Source organism: Filicampus tigris, chromosome 11, assembly GCF_054856515.1.
Source record: "Filicampus tigris isolate MCC_2025a chromosome 11, RoL_Ftig_1.0, whole genome shotgun sequence".
Taxonomy (NCBI): domain Eukaryota; kingdom Metazoa; phylum Chordata; class Actinopteri; order Syngnathiformes; family Syngnathidae; genus Filicampus; species Filicampus tigris.
Genome location: NC_141227.1, coordinates 11,772,113 through 11,793,872, shown reverse-complemented (window position 1 = coordinate 11,793,872; position 21,760 = coordinate 11,772,113). Strand labels below are relative to the sequence as shown.

Sequence of the window (21,760 nt, the reverse complement as noted above, 5' to 3'; positions counted from 1 at the left end):
TACAAAACCAGTAAAAAAATGTTTTCAAAATACACAGGAAAAAAGGTTTAGTGGATCATCATTGTGTAAACGTACTCTAAAGCAAGCCGTCGATCCCTGATAGTCAATCAGAGCTGACATATGCATTCTGCTGTGTAATAGTAAAGCGAAACATTGACTCAGGTAACTCTGTTTGACATTTTCATATAATGTCAGGAGCTTGGGTAGAGTGAGGAAAGTGCAAACACTGGAGGTGAGGTGAAGCTATGGTTCTGAGACAAGCACACACACTCACCCACACGCACACTCACACAGGCATGCAGGACTCATCTTTCTCTCACCTCCGTGCCAAAATGGGCCAGGAGAGGATGAGCCTGTCTAGAAGGAGGGAGCACAAATATTGGTCAGATGAGACTTAACCAAGAGCAGCCACTCAGCTCGGCTCTTCGGTGACAAGGCAAATCCACCATGGCCACAGAAGGATGTCACGCATCTATGAATTTTGACCTTAGTTTTGGATATCATTCACACAAATAAAGCATTTGCACTCAGTTGGAAGGTCTTAAAACAATTATATTCTGTAAAACCATCTACACTTTACAAAACGCTGAATCAGTGCTTCAACCACCTTTTTTTGTTTATATACTCATGTTTGTCATGTTACACCACATTATTTTGATTTAGACCTTGAAATTAAGCTTTACATTTTGATTTAGTCATTTATTTTTGTTTTAAAAATTGAGATTGGTGTTTACCAGTTATTGCACCTTACAAAACTTTTCTCTCACTCGCACATCTCCATAAAAGTAATCTTAAGAACAAAAAGCACACATTTCTAATTAAAGGAATAAAAACACCTCACCCCTCACATTGTTTTCTTGGTCTTGTCTTCTAACCTCTATCAAAAGTTCTGGCTTCTCGAATTTGAAACATTTTTTGTTAAAATACCACAGACGTGAAACAAACTTAATTTTTATTTCGAAAGTTCAAAATCTGCACGAGCACATACGAACAGAATGAAACGATTTGTGTTTAATCATTTTACACTCTCTATTTTTATAAAGAGATACTCTAGATAGATGAATACTTTATTCATTCACATGGGAAATAGCAGTATTACAGGGGTTCTTAACCGTTATTGATCCAAGGTACCCATTTAACATAAAAATCTCACTGCATACCACCAAATAAAATTATCACAAAAAGTATGAACATTAAAATAATTTTGACCTTGTCTCCATGAAATCACATTTTAACTTGCTCAGTGTGTAATCTGGGCAAGTTTCATTGAACACAAAGCTGACATACTTGCAGGATGCCATGACTTATTTTGTTGTAAGTTATAAGTTTATTGTACCTTCTTCCATGAATATTTAATAGTTCTGCCAGTCATTACACATTGCTGGCACAGATAGATGAGCAAGAATATATTTTCAATTGATAAATAATAATTTCATGACAAAGTGAAACTGGATAATTTCTCATGGCACCCTATAGTGTGCCAAGAGAAATTCCCAAAACTGGGTATTTCTAACTGGCTATTTCTACCTGAAAACTTTACTGGCGTTTTAAGATGTAAACTCAAGGGAGGATGACTGACTGCAGACTTGAAAGGTAATTTTTTTTTTTTTTTTTTTTAGTTGCACCTGCATTGTCCTGTGTGGGGCCATATAGCACCATACAGACCAATAACGTTAATTCACAGTGCTGCAGCCCCACACAGGAAGTGGCCTAGTGTGACACTTAGCGCTGTCCGGGGTGTTGGAGGAGGAGAGCGAGGCGCCAAATGGAACACTGGGACTGTGGGAAATGACACTGGCTATTACACCTCTGACTTTTACATCTCACTTACCGAAGGTCTTGTAGAAAAAAAAAGTGGGGGTGCTTTTTTTCAATCACACAATATTCATTAAGTAGGAAATGATAAATAAATGTAATGTGCCACCCACAGATGAAAGTGCCCACATTTGCAAATGTTCTGCTCAACTTTGTGTGGAACTTTCAAAACAAGAGAAGATATTTCACGGGTCATTTTGTTAGTGATGGACGTTTAATACTTTGGCCTGAACCACATTATTCCCCAGGCCGCACAGAAAAGCCAGGAAGCCCAATTTACTGTACCTGGGAGGGTTGAAGAAAATGTACTATGTTTGTATAAGCGTCACGGCCTTTTCCCAAAGGTGAGCGACCTGCATGAAATACTCCAAGATGGATCATTTGACCCATTTAAATAGAATCTTGTGTAACATTTAGAACAACTGAGGACACACTGAAGAAGTCTTTTAACTGCCCCTTAAACTGACTTGGTTTGTTTTTCTCTGCTTGCTGTGAACTCAGGTCCAGACTTCTGGACATGGAGACAGACTCTCATCGCTGGCTGCAGCAGCAACGAGGCGTCCAAGATTTGGTTAGTAACACAAACCAGCCACAACACAACACCACAGAGCTACGGAAGCTTGCATGTAGCTGTTACACACTTCAGCCTTTAATGTTTATTTTTGTTTTGTTGCGTAACTGTGGAAACGGGTTATCCAAAATGGAATTAGCAGTAGTCACTGTCCTCTACTATTTAAATGCTCTGCAGTACTTCAAGGTAAAGAGCCACAATAGGTACATGTGAGGTACAGAGGATCATTAACATGTGAAATGCAGTGTAAAACGGCAAAACACCGGTTATATTATGCATTTAAGAATAGTGTCAACACACTCAAGTGGAGTCCCAAAATGTATTCCTTGAATTGCACTCTATATTGTGTTTTTGGATTCTAAGCAGCAGATAAAGCTAAATAAACCTACAGATGCACAGATCACAAACTATTTTAGTTTATATCCTGGAAGCATGAAGACATTAGTCATTTTTAAATTATTATTATTTTAGGAATGCAAGTCCAACATTTTTACAGTGATATCGACTGCATTGTTTTTATGATCCCATTTTACAGCTACAGTAAAACCTCAAGTAATTTTATACAAATTTGTGAATTGAAACTACACTGAAAAAAATGTTGTGCATCATTTACTCAATTTTATTCGTCAAGTGGTTGCACAAAATAAAATCATCTAAATCCAGGTAGATTTTTTAAGCAGACTATACATCTACTTTAAAAATGTATCTGGATACAGATAATTTTATTTTGTGCAACCACTTGACAAAATAAATTGAGTAAATTAAATCATCATCTTTTTCTGTGTATTTGAAATGAATGTGTAAGATTTCACATTCCATGTTATAACTTCTAAATTAAACTGTAGTCATCATTGCAAGCAAGCTTTATCCAGACATGAACTACAACTGTCGTAAGGAATTGGAGGCAAGACTGCGACCAGGAAGGATGATGTGGGATGGTAAAAAAAAAAAAGAATAAAGCCTGTCTTCACCACTACAAATATCAAGTCAAGTTAATTTAAGAAATTGATCTCAACTAAATTTAGTACAAAGAATATCTTCTTGTTTTAAGCTTTATTAATTTTGTACATCATACCTGTTTTAAATAAATTAGTTAAACCCTATTTCTCATGACCCTTACAAAATAAAATTGTGTGAAGTAAAGTCGTATATTTTTAGTGCAATTTGACTGGTAATAATTCCTCCTTGTAAATTTAGAGGGAAAACAATTTAATAAAATGTAAATGCATGTAGGCCATCAGGCAGTTGGGCTTGTGTAGGTGAGCTTTGATGTAAGTGTCAATATTTACTAGTTCTTGTAATCAAGTGGGCCAAGCTGCTTCATTCACGACCGTGGGTTCCTGTGGATTCAATGGACTCCTTTCAGCCAATCGGTGCCAAGCCGCCAAAGATCAAAGTAAAGAAGAGCCAACCAGCTTTGTTCAAAGCAGTCATCCTGACACGTACCTTCTCCTCTGTCTATATATTTGACCTTCTCTCTGAGAGCGCCTCCGGAGTGCGTAAATAAAAAAAAAAGTTTGTCTTTTAGATTCATTCATAAATTGTGTTGTAGTAATCAGGCTACACCTTACTCAGCCCCGCAGCTGTTGGAAAGGATGTCCATAGCGGGGGTGAGCGAGTGTCCGGGGAAGGCTGGCCAGTACCGGGTGGATCACCTCCTGAGCGCCGTGCAAAGTGAGCTGCAGGCCGGCAGCGAGAAGGGCGACCCCACGGAGAGGGAGCTGAAACTATCTTTGGATGACAGCGAACTTTGGGGCAAATTTAAGAATCTCACTAACGAAATGATAGTGACAAAAAACGGCAGGTGAGCCTATTGCTTTGTAGCGCGTGTAATTTAGACATTGAAAGTAAAGTAAAGTAATCTCCCGGTTGTTGTCTTGAAGGCGCATGTTCCCCGTGATGAAAGTCAACGTGTCCGGACTGGACCCGAACGCCATGTATTCTTTCTTGCTGGACTTTGTATCTGCGGACAACCACAGGTGGAAGTACGTGAGCGGGGAGTGGGTGCCCGGGGGGAAACCCGAACCTCAGACCCCCAGCTGCGTCTACATCCACCCGGATTCACCAAACTTCGGCGCACACTGGATGAAGGCTCCTGTCTCTTTTAGCAAAGTCAAACTTACCAATAAGCTAAACGGGGGAGGTCAGGTAAGAACAGAACGTTTCATTCTCTATTTTCTCTTGCTCTTTGCTTTCAAACAATTTCACTGTACATTGTTTCGATAGATCATGTTAAACTCCTTGCACAAGTATGAGCCACGCATCCACATCGTGCGTGTTGGAGGCCCACGCAGGATGGTCACCAGTCATTCTTTCCCAGAGACACAATTTATTGCAGTGACAGCCTACCAAAATGAAGAGGTTGGCGTAATATCATTTTACATGAAAGATAATACATAATAGATTGTACGTGCGTGTGTTGTCGTGCGTAATTACGCGTGGCATTTACGCACAGTCTGTTTCTTCTGTGTTACGTTTTTATTTACATTTATTATTTATTATTTATTTTTCATTGTTGTCTTTTCATTGTTATATTTTAGATAACTGCTTTGAAAATAAAACACAACCCCTTTGCCAAGGCCTTCCTGGATGCAAAGGAAAGGTAAGGACGTTTAGGTGTTAAACCTTTACAGGACACAGATACTTGCTAATCCCGTACCCTATAGATGATTTTTGTACTCTTTATTTTTACTTGGGGTTTTCAAAATGCACTGAAAAAAATTGTGTGTTGAATACATTGTTTTAAGTGGATGTACTTAAAAATGCATCTGGATCCAGATGATTTCGCAACCACTTGAAAATTGAGTAAACTCAACAAATATTTATTTCAGTGTACTTGATTATACTCATTGCATTTATAACAGTGACATATCAGGATAATATACATTCGTTTTATTATATTTTTGTTATAGTTACATTTTCTTTTGATACATTTAATTATTATTGTTATTAACTTCTTTAGCCATGATAATTGGGTTAGTGAAATTTGTGCAGCCTGACTTCAGTTTAAGTTGCCAAATATGGTTCTTTGCCTTTTGTCTAATAGACATTCAAGTTAAAACTTCTTTTTTTCCCCTGCAGATCTGATGACAAAGAAATCAAAGATGAAACAATTGAACACCAGCAGTCAGCATATTCACCGTGTAAGTGTCTTAATGCTTTGAAATGTATTCAAATTAAAATGTCTAGACAAGGCTGATGGATGTTTTATGCGTCACTCCCAACCTGTGTCTTCCTTCTTTGGAGCCAGTAGGTGGTTGGTTTCTACCTGCATCAGGCTCCCTCTGCCCTCCTGCAGCTGCAAGTCCTCACAGTCAGTTTGGAAGCCCCATCTCCCTTTCGCCATCCCACGGCTGCGAGCGCTACTCCACGCTCAGGACCCACCGCTCGGCGCCCTACAGCACCTCTTCTTACAGCCATCGAACTAACTCGCCCAGTGAGTGCCCTTCTAATTCAGCCCTTCCCTTCAAACAAAACACATCCTCGCTGACTCTTAACAAGAAAGTGAAACAAATGTTACTGGTTGAGCCATGGTCTGCATTCCCCTTGCTTTTGTCCGAGCGGAGCCCCAAAGTTGTAAACTCAGACGAGGAATGTTTACACCTTCATTTGAAGGGGTAAAGGCCGGGTGGGTCATGACACAGAAGCCAACTGAAGTAGCTGACTGCTTTGCGGCAATAATAGTTGCATTAAACCACTGTAAAACCTTACTGCTTCTGTTTATGTTGCAGCAGGCTACACAGAGAACTCCTCAGCGTGTCTGCCAATGCTGTCAAGTCAAGACAATTGGTGCGGTCTCCAGATGCCAACACACTCCAGCATGATGTCCATGACCCACAATCCAACCTCTGCTACCAACTCCAGGTCAGTTGTTTGATATGATTTCTTTTTAAAAATAAAAACAACACGTATTTGTGGCCACATTTATGGAGACATGAGAATTACAATTTGTGCAATTTTATTAGCTGTACCAATTAAATCAATCTTTATAAAAGGATCAGCTCCCATTCTGTGAACACAATTTATGATCGTGGTTGTAGTTAGTGTATGTTGTTTTTTTTGTAAGATTATAGTTTGCCTCTGAAGCTAGCTTTAATAAAATACAAAAGTTGCAAACGTTCCACAAGAAGTAAAAGGATTTGATGTGAATTTAAAGAAATAACAATAAATGGCTATTTAGTGCATCCTTGTAATTTAAAAGTAGTTTAATATCTCAGTTAAAGTCAACAAATTTAAACTTCTTCCCTGCATTTTGTTTTTTGTCTATTTGCTATTTGTTATTTCATGTTATTTGTCATTGAATGATACTGCCTAAAGTAGAATTCACATGCAAGTCAGTCAAAAATGTATGTTTTTTGTCTGCAATGTATTCTTCATATATATGACAAAACAAAACATTCAATATTGTATGCAAATTTCACATTTCTAATTCTTTCTTCAAAATCCTTCATCTATTTTTTGGCCCTCCATTTTAGTTTGTTTTGAAGAAGTGTTGCTAAAGTGGTTATAGAGAAAATATTTGAAAAAAATCTCTTAAGCACAATAATAAACCAATGCTCACAAATATACTGCACATTACAGTGGCAATGAAGAAAAACATCCTTATCAATCAGAACTTGTATTTGCATTGGGTTGTTTGAGTGTTTTTATGCTATGGTTGATTAGTATTGATGTCACTTACTTGCTTGGTCACACATTGCATTGTTTGGTGATGAAGTGTAAGCAACCTGTCTTGTGCGTCCATGTCTTCATAAAGTCAGTACACCAGCCTGTGGTCTATGAGCAATACACCGCTGACCCCGGTCACCCCAGTGTCCCACCATTCGGGGGGGATGAACAACAACAACCTGAGCTCCCAGTTCCTGAGAGGCTCCGGCAGTCATTATCCCAATCTGGCTCACTCGGTCCCTGCGCCCTCCTCTGGCTCACCCATGTATGATAGCAGCAGCACAGAGGGGCACGATTCAGCTCAGTATGATTCCTCTCTGCAGCGACATTCTCCAGCCTGGACACCTGTCACGCTCCCCTCCATGTGATGGAGCAGTGGACTGCAGTTCAATGCTCCCTTTTCTTACAAGACTCTTTTGAAATGACATTTTTCAGGCTCGAAGAAATGATTTTGAGATTTTTCAATGCTAACATCTGATATTTTGCTTATGTTACTAAGAGGATGCAGCAGGTGAGGTTCTGTGCTTTCAAACCGAAAGGAAGATCTCTTGTTTTCTGCAATTTATATACTGTATTTATGATCTTTAGATCCATCACTTAGAATAACGGAATGTTTATCCTATTGTTGGAAGTACAATTTCAGTTTTCAACGCGCTTATATTAAGTGCAAGTCCATGATGAAGTGATGATTGCTACATTTAAAAAAAAAAAAAACAAAACGTTTCAAAAATTGTTTTTAGTGCAAATGAGAAAGCGACTGTACCATACCTCATGCAGCGTATGATGTAAAATAGGCTTCTACAAGCAACAACAAAAAAATAACATGGAAATTCTTCAAATGTCAAAATTCAAGGAAAACTGCATCCAATGTCATTAACTGCAGTGTAAAAAATGAAGAATGTTAAATATAACCCATGAACATCATATAAAAATTATTGGATTATTTTAGGCAGTAAAGGAATTAGAAAATAAAGGGTAACTTATACCTACACTACCTATTCTATCAGTAACAAGCGTTACCTAGAAAAATTGAGTAAAATATACCTAAACCTAAAAAAATAACTACAGAATCTATTCAATACATGTTGGGTAACAATCTGCAGCCATTTTAATTGGGTTAATGTATAAAACATATATTTTGCGTAAAGGGTACCTTAATTCAAAAGCTATAAAATACTTACATAAATTGAGTACATTTTACCTCACATTTCTGGTTAGCTTTATTTTGATTATTTTTTTAAAATTGCTCAATTTTATTTCATCATATGATTGCATGAAATAAAATCATCTGGATCCAGATACATTATAAGTAGATAGTCTACTTAAAAATATCATGAAATAAAATTATGCAACACACCATTTTTTTCCAGTGGAATATAATCATGCAATGCGTCAGCCCATCAGTGCCCCATCATCAGGTGGTAACGTTGACGCCCAACTCAAAGGTTGTGAGTTCAATCCTCAGCCCTTGTGACCATGTCGCGTAGTCCTTGAGCAAGACACGGATCCCCCAGTTTCTCCTGATACTGTGTCATTTAGGTGACTGAGAAGAAGCTTTTAATACCGCAAAGGTTGAAAAGCACTGTGAGTAAAAACACTTTCACCATTTTACTCTTATTAATTAATTGTTAGTAATCATTCTTAATTGAGAATAGTATTATTTTAAACAAATCATGGGCTTGTTTACCTTAATTTTAATGAGTAATTTAGTTGTCAAATGTAGCAAAGGTGAGGTAAACTTCATTTAATTTATGTAAGAATTTCATAGATTTTAAATGAAGGTACTCTTTACCCAAACTATATGATTAAAATTTACACAATTAAAGTGGCTTCAAATTGTGACACTACATTTATTCTATAGTTTGTTTTTGCAGTGTGGTGGTGATGACATGTGATATATTTTGCCCTGATTTGTCCTAGACAATATTTACCATTACGACTCAAACCATCTCCTTGGGACACCCAACTCCACTATATGAAGAATGTAAGTTTCTTTACTCTGTACCAATTCTTATACACTACCTGCTATGTCAACATCTAACCCTTGTGTATTTTTAAGTTTTCAGATTGTAATTGTGTCAGAAAAATTAACACTCGGGATAAAACTGTCAACATGTGTCGGGCAAGTGTGTGTCATCAGCAAACGCTGATTCGCAAAAAAATAACTAACTTTGTTACAAAAGTTGGAATAAGGATGAAGCTGTCAAAATCATGCACGGATCGTGCTTTGGCAGAGATCAATATTATTCATGCTGAGTGACAGTGTGAGTTTTTATTGTAATATTTATAATGTTAACGTCAGTGTGATATGATTTTCTTTCACAATGTTTACATTGAAATGTTTCCATCTTTTCAAATACCATTACTGATTGGTTCCTCTTCTTATGGTTCTACTGCCTTGTAGTGAGATGTGATGTTCATTTGGACTTAAAGTTCAATGGTCAAAAAAATCATTTTGGACACTTCATTAGCTCTGCACACTTTCAGTAACACAGTGGTGTTAAACTGAACTGCATCATACTGACACAATCTCTCATATTTGACACAAGAGGGTGAAAGTATTAAAAACACCTTTTTGTATAATGCAGTGCAATTCTACACCACAACAATAATTAACCCCTTCTGACAGTGTCAATCAAAATGGAAAATTGTTATTTTTGCAGGCTTGAATTGTTGACACTGCTTTTGTGCAGGAGTACTGTACCTAACAAAATGGCCCATTTATATTGCGTAATGCATGACATGTAAATCATTGGCATTTGTTAGTGTAGTACATTCTAAAAACAGTTGCACACCCTGTGCAAGTCCCCTTTTGATGATTATTGATGCTGCTGCCACAAGGAGGCGCATGCACTCTAAAAAAAGTTGGGTTAAAAATAACACAATTTTGTCTCAAAAATGGACCAATCCACTAATTGGGTCAATTGACCCTCTTTCTTGCGTTGTTTTGTACAAAACTACCAATTTTGGGTTGTTTTCTGCAATAAAAACCCAGAAGGTGGCGTCAAATTGACAAAGTAGTGGATTGGTCTATTTTTGACCCAAAATTGTGTTATTTTTAACCCAACTTTTTTTAGAGTGTATGCGCCTCCTTGTGGCAGCAGCATCAATAATCATCAAAAGGGGACTTGCACAGGGTGCCATTCAAGATAGGACCGCCACTGCATGTTGATGTACTGAATACTCCATTCAAATATTAAATTTGGCTTTGAATATTTCATTGCTTTTGGTTTATATTACCCAACCATCTATGCTGTGGCATGTTTTGCAAACATTGTTGAGAAAAATCAAATTAGTGCTCAAGTGGAGAATTTAATACACACATATTTGAACAGGCAGCCAATGACTCAAAGTGTGCTTGTAAGTCGAAGTGAGAGACTCTAGGAAACCTATGGGGGGTAAATCAAGGCCGCCCGACAAGAGGTAGAGTCCATTCATTGAGAAGGTCAGCGCTTAAGGACATCATAACATCCTCCTGCGTCTCACACATACACTGACATAAATAGACAGTCGATTTTTTTGTGAGCATCCCTACAGTGCCTGATATGTTTATTATATGCATTCTTGCATATTATGCAGATACTGCAACTTCCTTGTTTTGATATTTGTTCAAGTTCTTTTGATTTTACTTTAATCTATAAAATGATTAATTCCAAAAGATACAACGAGATCATGAGTCCCCTTTGATCATAATCGCATTTAGTGCAAGGAGGAAGGAAAAACATGGGTCATTGATCATGTTTTTGAAAAAGCCATGTAAAAAACATGAAGGCAGGGTATTTCTCTAAATCTAATAATCCCATTATGATCACAATGAAAAAAGCCTCTCTGCCAAAGCAGGCAGCATTGACGCAAGCATGTGTTGACGTCAGCAGCTGCAGTGGAAGGGGGAGGGAGGGAGGAAAAGCGAGAGAGAGAGCGAGAGAGAGAGAGAGGTGTTTGCATGTAGAAAATACCACCAAACACCAGCGTCAGCGAATGCAAGCCTTCAAATTAAAGAGAAATGTGCAAAGAAGCAGCAACAATTGCATTTGTTATTAGAAATAAAACACAAGTCCTTCTGAGCACAAACGTGCAGCTTTGGGCGTTACACTGTGAATGTAAACCAGATGTGAGGAAAGGAATATGATCTAGTGACCCTCATGGTGTGTTCATGAATAAATCAGGATGTGGGAGAAATGAGAGAGAGGGGGAAAGAAAGAGAGGAGAGAGAGGAAGTGTGTGTGTGGGGGGGGGGGGGGGGGGGTTTGAGTGCGTGTGTCCGTGCGCGTGCGCGTGTGTGTGCTCAACTGGTGGCACCCATCTGTGACTTTTTTTTGGGAAAGGAGAGACAATGTGTAATATTTGGTTATCGCTGCTTGTGTTTTAACCAATTGGATCAGCCACATGGACGGAAACCTTCCTTGGATGTTATTATTATTATTATTATTATTATTATTATTATTATTATCCAGGTGATTTTGATTTCACGCCCTATCACGAGGGATGCAGTTTTACATATTCATGACTGTATTAGTTTTGTGTAGTTGCTGTGTAGCCGGCAAGTAAAATAAAAGGCTATTCCTCGATGGTCCTCATTTCACAATGCGCGTTGGGTCTATTTATGTCATTCTTACGCGTGGATTAGTGGGTTCTTCGTCGACCACAAAGCTTCGCAGTATTTATGGATCCATAAAAGAGAAGGTAGAGTACCCGCCCGCACTCCACAATTAGTTCACCAATTTTACGCACACGTGTCCACCTATACACACGTGACAAGTAGAATTGACGCGAAGTGCGTGTTTCATTTATGTCAAGGGTCGGTCCTTTTACATTGAGCGAACACTCCTTCATCGGGATATCCAAGAGTTCCCGCGATGTCCGCTGTGCGTCATCCCCGCCTGATTAGATAGGTCGTCTGACGTCGCCGTGAGCCATTCGCTCAAAAATAAATAAAGCATCTTAACGTTTTCACTTGGGAAACGATAGTTTCAAAGCGAGAGCGGGCACCAGTGAAGAAACCCACTTTTAGCGGCTCACGTACGTGGCGGAACAAGTCACCAAGCTCGTGCGTAAATTCACATTTGATCAAGTCCCACATTGTAATCCGCCGCACACGTGAGTGACAAATCGCTTCATATTTTTCATTCGCGTGGACCCACGCGGCCGCACACTGAACCAGATCGCGACAAAGTGAACAGGGCAGGCTGGCTCTTGGAAGGGCGATGCACGCACGCACACGCGTATGAATGAGCCCCTCTCATGGTGCTCGTCACCCCTCTTGTCACCCCACGCAGACTGTTCCACGTGTTGTGTATCCCGCCGGCTGACAAAGGCGCCCCAAGTTGTCCAACACATCGGCGGGGGATTCTGTCACGTCCCGCAAATGTCGAAGAAACGGAAAAGTCTTGACGATTTGGGATTCGAGGAGTCTCCCCTGGAAGGATGCCGTGATCAAGGTAGGCAAAAACAATTTCTCCAGGCATTGTTCACATGTAGAAGAGTGAATCGCCCATTTAATCATCCCTCTCGCTATTTTTAATCTCAATCTTGTGTGCTGCTGTGGATTATTTTCTATAGTCTGGTATCTGTCAAGTGACAGTTGATGCGTCTTTGTGTTCCGAGTATTGCAGACTTGAACAGTAGGTGTTGTGTGGATGCATAAAGACAAACATTCTGTACACACATGTGGAGCAGTGGTAAGAAGTAAGTACGTTTGTTGTTGTACATGAGTAGATTTTCCAGTATACTTTACTTGAGTATGTATTTATTTTTGGAACCGCCTGCAATTTCTGCCTGACTTTTAAATTGTTCAGTTGTATAATTTTCACGAGAAATAATGAAGTGAATTTGTAAAACTGTCACCATCATAAAACCTTTGTTGAGTGTACAGACAAGTGTACAGATAGTGTAATCAGTGATTCTCAACTGGTGGGTTGGGACCCAAAAGTGGGTCGCAGATTAATTACGGGTGGCTGTGGACAGGTAGTTAAAGTCTACAGGGGGTGTTTGATTTCCTACATGCCACAATACGTTTTCACTTTTCAAGTCTCTGGTTCGAAATGACCTTTTCCTCTTGGTCATTAAATGGTGACAGAGGCAAAGCAAACTTGCAACCCTTAAACTGCTCACTGTGCCGAGGGCATTGACATATTTGCTCAAGTGATCAAGTATAATGTCACACGTGTTGATGGCTAATCTTCAGGTTTTATTTGACTTTTGAGAATGATTTTTACATAAATATTTGGTTGAATATCAAACGTGTGACTTTTGGGGCACTGTATAAACAAGTAATAAAGAATACAGCGGACTTGAATACAACACGCATGAAACCAAATAGCCCCGCCCCTTTGGCAAAAAGCCTATTGATGAGAAAAGGTGTTTTCAGAGATCCAGTAAAATCTGTTTTGACTCTCAAAATTTGCTAAACTTATACCCACACACATAGTGTGGAAACATGTGTTTCTGATTGTATATTGTAATATTGATCGTAATATTTCGTCACTTTCAAATCTTTAATTCTCGACAAATCTTTCCCGAATTCACGAGTTTGACTGAGGGTGCAAGAAATTCCCTGCTTGACAATAACATCCATTCTCCATGTTTGTGCCCTGGAGGCATGTCACTTCCTCACAATACAAGCACACTATGCTGAATGGGGAGGGGGCCTCAAATTGGCTCCCAAACACTTTATGTCAGAAATCATGTCTGTACCGGCCAGACAGAAATTTACATCAGTGCATGTGAAATTCATCTGATGGTGTCAAACTGCACAATGTAAAACAACCAACTGGAGGATGTTGACATAGTATTTCAGTATTATTATTGTACACTCACTAGAAGTTCTGTATCAATCAATTAGATCAACATTACAACCATAACCAAGATGTCACTCAGTTGAAAACAAATCCTGTTTTGCCTTGTATTTGTCATCTATTGCTGGCATTCTTCTTCCTGGTTCATGGAGGACGACACAAGACATTATGAACTTGCAGGTGGTGCCATTTTTTATCCTGGACAACCTGGAAGTTTCCACGATTAGTTTGTGACTCAACCCGCAAAACTAAATCCGCAACTTAATCCGGATCCTTCTCAAAACGTCATTAATTATTCCTCAGTCATCGCTCCACCAATGGGTGCTATAGAGCTTGTTTTCTGCTTGATGCCACTGTGCTATACTCGCCTCGCAATAGTGTGTCAGAAAAGTTCCGGGACTGTTGTCACAAAAGATATATTTCAAATCCAGATCGCAAATTACAAGTTTTTCCAGTCGAAGTAATTCTCCTGGCATCTGCTGCTCTTTCCCAGCCTTCTGGAAGGATTCTTCGGAGATCCTCCGCAGCTCCATCATCGCCATCATGGTTGTGCATATCCGTACTGCGCCATAATGCAAACCATTTCTAATGCATACATCGTGGCAGATTGTGCATACAGTATGTACCTAAAGTTGCGGCCGGTAATTGTACAGCACATTTCAGGATTCAACCTGCTCTGTTCTGTGACATTTGCGTCACAGGCTTTGGATCTTTCTGGGCCCACACCCAAGCGAGAGTTTCCTCTGGCTAACACAGAAGGAGAATACGGGCACTTCCTTGCCATGACTGTGCCTGACATCTGTGACCACTCAGGGGGTGCACGCCTACTCAAGATGTTACTATCTTGCGTTTCACGGGGATGAAATATGTATTTTGTTGTCTGGTTTAATGCATCTTGTATTTTGACTGATGGCTAAAGACACAGAAGACCATGTCAAGTCATTTATCACCATCATCACTCCACATCGACCCCTGTGGCCCATATGGCTGCTTACCGATTATCAGCGAGGCAAGTAAACTTTGCTAAGAACACATGTAGCCTATTATCATGAACTGCGACTCCCTTAAAGTGGAAGTCAACCCAAACATATTTTTTTCCAGAATATGTTCTATTCAAGCCCACTAGTTGAAACAAGGCGTTCTGATAAATATTGCGTTTGTGGAATAAGAGTTAATCCACCCGTTTTTAGCCATCTCCGGGGGCAGCGATTTTGTCACTTCTGTCGACTGAAAATGACATCACAACTGCTCAGCGCTCAGGTAACCACCAACCACGTCTGACCTGTTTTCTGAAGCTGAGCCTTGATTGGTGGTTACCTGAGCCCTGAGTAGTTGTGATGTAATTTTCAGTTGACAGAGGTGACAAAATGGCTGCCACCTGAGATGGCTAAAAAGAGGTGGATTTTGCTGCTTAACTCATATTCCACAAACGCAATATTAATCAGAATGCCGTGTTTCAACTAATGGGCCTGCTGGGAACATATTGTTGAAAAAAATGCGTTTGGATTGATTTCTTCTTTAACTTTAGTACCTCAAGCATCTGGAATGGGATTTACTGAGACTCTTATCCGCAGCCATGATAGAATAATTGTATTGTTGCTGTTCACCGCCACTCAACAGATAATGCTCGGAATTGTGCAACAGAATCAAACAATGAGAAATCAGAAGAGAAGAGAGTCGCAAGTGTCAGACGATAATGTCCGACTAGTTGATGTCTTGTCTCGCTACGATGAGTAAACGGCATTACCGCGCATACAAGTACTTCCTGTACTCAAAAGACAAATGTGTCAAACAAATGTCCCTTTCAATGGGGGTGTTCCATCGTGTTCATATGACCAAATATTCGGTTTCGAAAAGGGGTAGCGCAAGTTTTACTCAGGATTTTAAAAACATGAATATGAGTACATTTGGGTGTTATGACAATATTCGGGTGATTTACTTCATGGAGACATAGTCAATGCTAACCTTCTGTGGTGATAACAAACTAAAACGCCTAAAAAGAATCAATCCTTTAGGCCAGGGGTCGTCAACCTTTAACACTCAAAGAGCCATTTCGACAATTTAATATACAGATCTACCTACTGTATCTAAGACTATTCTGTATATTTTATCCCAAAGTTGAGCTGCTATAAACTTGAGTATGTAAGATATTTTGCTGTTTAATTTTGTACTATTTCATTTTCAGTGATTTCTTGACATAGTACAATTGACATAATACAGTACAACAGCATATTTTGTCATTACCGCCCCAAGGAAACTGATTTTGTGTACAATTTTAAAACAACCACCTTTATCTGAAGCTGTGCTTTTTTTTTCTACCAAAAAACATAATTTTTGTCTTATTCAAATTCAATGACGAATTTAATGCTTATTTTTGTCAAATCAGTTTTGAATTGGATAATCATGATGATGATGGATAATATAATAACATTAATAACAATGACAATGATAATAATAATAATAATAATAATAATAATGATAATAATAATAATGATAATAAAAGTTTTTATTTTTATTCGTAATAATAGTTGTTGTTGTTATTATTATTATTATTATTATTATTGGTAGTAGTAGTCGTAGTAGTAGTAGTAGTAGTAGTAGTAGTAGTAGTAGTAGTAGTAGTAGTGGTGGTAGTAATATTAGTAATATTGTATCAAATGCTTTATTTAGTTCATCGCATACTCCAACAGGCAATGTTTTTTTAATCTATTGTATTTGTGGTTTCTTCTATCAGTTCAATAAGAGTTTGTTTCTAAATATGTATTGATTATTGGTGAGTAATTTGAGTGTTTTGACATGAAACCCTCAAATCAAATTCAGATTTTTTTTAGAACTGCAGGAAAAGTTAAACATATCTGGTTTTCAAGTCAAGGCAAGTCAAGTCAAATGTATTTACAGTATGTATCCCTTAATCACAAGAACGTCTCAAAGGGCTCCACATACCAACAGTTGACAAATATTAGCGACATCCCCTGATCTTGGTGTTTTTTTAAGTGTTATCCTCCAGTTGTAAATAGAGGAATTACTTTAGCTACTTTTAATTTTGACTGGTTTGGAGTAACATATTAACGTTGTATGTCACCAGTGCTCATCTGTGTAGGTGTGGACACATGAATTATACCTGTTGCATGTTCAGTTTGAGACTGCCTACAAGTGGCTTTTGTGTAACTTGCAGGTCACTGTTGAGCTCTTGGAATCCAGAGAGATTGTTCAATTGTCTTCATTTTATCATACCTGATGCATTTAATGAAACTGCTGACCTTTCTTAACCACTTTAATCTCATAAAATGCCCTCATCACGATGTCTAAACGAGATCAACAACAGACACTAGGCGGCGCCACAGTATTAAAAAAATGAGCATACAGGAAGGAAATCCAAGCTTGATGCGGTTGTTCACTGAGTGATATTTTATGAGGGGTTTATTTAAGGAGTCAGTCCCACTCCTGAAAGACACCACAAAACGAGTTCATTTATAATGTAAAGAGAAAAATTGAAAAAATACAAGAAAATAAGTACATATATGTATATATATATATATATACATATATATATATATATGCATGTACGTATGTATATACGTATATATAATATATGTATATATAATAATATATATAATTATATATATATATATATGTGTAGATATATAATAGTATATAATATATATAATTATATATATATGTGTAGATATATAATAGTATATAATATATATAATTATATATATATGTGTAGATATATAATAGTATATAATATATATAATTATATATATATATATATATATATATATATATATATAATTATATATATATATATATATATATATATATATATATATATATATATATATATATATATATATATATATATATATATATATATATATATATATATATATATATATATATATATATATATATAGATATATAATACACACACATGTATTGTTTGGAGATAAAGAAGACGTGCCTTTCATTGGACAATTGGTACAGCATGAGTGAGGTGCATGGCGAGCATGTATCCATGTTTTATCGGTAAACAAGCAGAGCTGACGTCTGGCTCCTCATCTTATTTGGCAGACACACTGACAAGCGTGGACGTCAGCGCCCATATTTCTCACCTATGATTCATACTCACTTTATTTGGCTCGTGATGAGGGCTGCTGCAGGCAGTTGACTTCGACTCGTCTTCTCAACCACTCCCTCAGTTCTTGGCACTTGACATCCTGAAGGTCTCCCTATCTTTTCTCTTCAAGGCCCGTGATGAACTTTTATCAACATGTTGAGATTAGTGCTCTTTTGCAGCTTCTTTCTTTTAAATTCTTGATGTCACTCTCTAGGCTTTCTCCACACAGGACAACACCAATATTTAGTAGCCGACAATGTCTTTTCAGATATCTGTTCATGCTTGGATTTCTTTCACATAACTGACTCAATCTTTGAAAGTCATCATTTGCTTGCAGCTATAAATTAGTCACAAAGTACACTTTTGCCCACCGGCAAGGCAGTGGACATTTGGATCAGCACCAAATTTTCAATGATACTAATCTTGAATGCGGCAATGTAATTTTATGCTTTAAGAATGATTCACTGAGATGCAAAAAAAAATAAAAATGCACTATTATAACACTTTTATACAGGCTACTAATATTTAACATGAATTAGCAATAACATTTTCCCAGAGCCGCAGTTTTAGCTAGACCCATGTGAAAATTCTACAAAAATTCATCCTTGCCTAAGGTGACTGTAAAATATTAATAAATTACAAAATAGCTGTTCAAAATTATATATATATATATATATATATATATATATATATATATATATATATATATTCTTAATAGCGATTTCAGTCAAATTAGAATGAACAGGTAGAACAGAATAAAAAAATATAAAGCAGCTTATGATCATCAAAATAATTATCGAAATAATAACAACAGTTGAGGGAAGAAAGCCATAGTCTCAGTGCATCTTATTTTGTATTCCTATGCCAGGGGTGCATTATAGTCTACATTTAATAGGATTAAAAGTACAGTCACCTTACACAATCACTTGACATACATGCAAGATATCTTTGTGCAACCAAACCCTTGACATCACATCTCTATTGTTGGGTCATTTCTCTAAATTTGGCCGGCTCGCACAATAAAAATGATGGGACGAGCTCCTATCAACCTCATTAGACAGCATGTGTGCGTGTGTGTGTGTGTGTGTGTGGTTAGTGGTTTGAAGGGGGCTGCCACACATCCCCTATTTGCGTCATCACATTGAAAAAAAAAAGCAGAAGAAATCAAAAAGGTAGTTCATCCCACAGGCCACTTGAAGTTATATTATGTTAGCAGCACAAATCTACACTTATGTAAATGCACTTGTGCCCACTCGTGTGTGCTCTTGTTGAAGACACACTCGCACACACACACTTCATATTGCAATTTTACAAGATTGGACAGTGCAGCGTTTGCTGTGGCCTAGTGACGTCAGCGAAGCAAATGAACACTTGTGAACCACATGCTCGTCATCACCGTCGTCGTCCTCTCCAATTACACATGCAAAAATCTAGGTCACAATTGAGCGGCAAGGGTTTGTATTAGCGGGAAACGCATGAGTGTGTGTATGAAATTCATTTGATGCCGTGGTATACAATCAGCATTAGCGATGGGTGTTTGACTCTATTTCCTTGACGGCTATGATGATCTAGTCATTGCTTTCAATATTTCATCACTATTTTAATGGGGGATGTCCGTCTGAATGCTCTAAACTCTTGTTTCCATACAAGTGTTGTATGGAGTATTTTAATGCCGTCTAGAGGATGCCATAACGTGGCTCAAGATCAAATTTCAATAGCTCATGTCTCGCTGTTCATCGTCTGAGACTGCAAACCTGTTTAGACTAAATCAACGGGACTTCTGCTGGTCGAAGCATTTCAACAATCATTTCCACACAACTAATCCAATTACTGTATTAACAAATAATGGAACCATTATTTAGCAATAACCCAATTAGCATATTTAAATAGTACAAATACTGACGTACTGACGTAGGAAAGGATTTGTCATGCTTTCATTATTAGTTTACTGTAAGTGGTTACAGGCGCATGATACATATGGATTATATATAAAGTTTCCGAGTAAAATTGCTTCTCTCTCGTCTAATAGTCTCAATAGATCATAATGCATCAGCATCATGGAGAGTATATGACATCTGCATTTAAGGACAGCAGCTTGTTTTTCACCAGCTGTATTATTTGGGTTACATGAATTCAATTCACTAAATGAGAGCAATCAACAATTTTGTTTTCTATCATGTCAAGTGAAGTGCTTCTTACAGAAACGCCATGAATCCATGTCGATAATTCAAAGAAAATTGTTTACTCAGACCTGCAGATTTTACGAGCATTAATTCATCCCGTTGAAGCAATTACAATGAAAAAACCTTTTGTTGAATTTACTCAATGACTCTTTTTTGAAACCACTGGTATCCTTTTGCGGGAGCTCTACAAAACAAACAAAAAAGCCACACACATCTGTGGAGTTAATTGATGCTCTTTGAAGTCTCACGAAACCTACTGAAGCCTTGTGTGACGTGACACACACTTTTATGGCCTAGTTTCCCCATTTTTTTTTTTTTTACTAAATTGTAAGACAAGGGGATTTCAACTTTGGACCACTGTGTTACACTTAATATATTCCATCCATCCGTTATCCATACCGCTTATCCTCACAAGGGTCGCGGGCGTGCTGGAGCCTATCCCAGCTGTCAACGGGCAGTAGGCGGAGGACACCCTGAATTGGTTGCCAGACAATCGCAGGGCACACAGACACAAACAAACATCAATCACACTTAGGGGCAATTTAGAGCGTCTCACTTAATATATATTATATAGAGTGTCTCACTTAATATATATATATCTAATATATATATGAAAATACATATTCGCAAAATCCTCTTTTCCTGACATGAGTTCATTTAGACGGACTAAATGCTACACTTTACTCCCAGTGGAATAAAACACATGAGGCCGAGGTAATTCAAAGGTCATTAAAAGGTGTAGAGTGGTGTGGGAAATGCGCACAAATTCCGTTCTACATTTTGCGTGCATGTGTGCGACGCAGTGAGACGGGCATAATTAGTGCCAGCTCTGTGACGTAGACGACGTGAGGCCCAAATGGCTGCCGCGACAGCATCTCCTGCTCCAGCCCGCCTGCCTCCGTCTCTGACTTCATTTCCGCTCGCTCTGACGCAGATAGACCCCCCCCCCCCCCACCCCGCGCCCCTCCTCCCAATTTACACTCACACACACGCATGCACACCCCAGCCTCCCCCACCCCCAGCATCCATCTCTCATCATGAATTTTTCTCACTCAGTTAAACGTCTTTTTTTCTTTTTCTATTCACCGCAGTGCTCCACATACCTGTGTGATGTATTCCGTCTACACAAGCATTGACTCATGCTTTCAGATTGCAACCACATTCTCTCTCATTTCGAATTGTGTTGGTAGGCTGGTGGACGAGCTATCTTTGTGAGTTAAAAAAAAAAAATAAAAGATGCGTAATACTTCACAAAATATATTTGAGATCTACAGAAATTTAAGGAAGCCGCTCCTATCTAATCTGATTATGTCACATTGTGGCAGCGTACGTTTAGTTCGGTTTACGGAACAAGACCCCGATAGACACTTATGTACTCAAAGCAAAAGAGTTCATTCAGTGAAATTGGGGGCCGATTGAATGCAGCACAAAAGCACTCATTTCATGCCGGATGCAGAATCGAATGTATCCCATAATGCCTCGTGATGCAAAGAACAGGGTTTGAGAGAGGATGTATCACCCCACACCAAAGTTAGCCACCGTTATCCTCCTCGGCTTGCCATAAAAGGCAACCCTTCACTTGATCAGCCTGTTTCCTCTTGACGAGCCC

General features: G+C 38.4%; 2 protein-coding genes across 5 annotated transcripts in view; both read left to right on the top strand.

Annotated features, from left to right (window-relative positions):
- The first annotated feature begins 2,331 nt into the window (after positions 1–2,331).
- Positions 2,332–7,496, top strand: tbxtb (T-box transcription factor Tb). The gene is made up of 9 exons (XM_086045180.1): positions 2,332–2,386; positions 3,962–4,190; positions 4,270–4,534; positions 4,613–4,747; positions 4,927–4,988; positions 5,468–5,529; positions 5,637–5,822; positions 6,118–6,250; positions 7,143–7,496. Exons 2-9 carry the CDS (start codon positions 3,982–3,984, stop codon positions 7,420–7,422), a joined length of 1,332 nt encoding a protein of 443 aa, XP_085901306.1. The 5' UTR covers positions 2,332–2,386; positions 3,962–3,981; the 3' UTR covers positions 7,423–7,496.
- A 3,952-nt stretch (positions 7,497–11,448) lies between these two features.
- pde10a (phosphodiesterase 10A) overlaps positions 11,449–21,760 on the top strand; it is a 64,333-nt gene continuing 54,021 nt past the window's right edge. The window contains exons 1-2 of one of the 4 annotated variants that reach the window (XM_086045880.1): positions 11,449–11,737; positions 12,331–12,492. In XM_086045880.1, coding sequence (XP_085902006.1) covers positions 12,420–12,492 — 73 coding nt within the window. In that variant the 5' untranslated portion in view covers positions 11,449–11,737; positions 12,331–12,419. Of the gene's footprint in view, positions 11,738–12,057; positions 12,493–21,760 lie in introns of those variants that run through there. The other 3 variants (XM_086045879.1, XM_086045877.1, XM_086045878.1) reach the window with 3 other exon arrangements.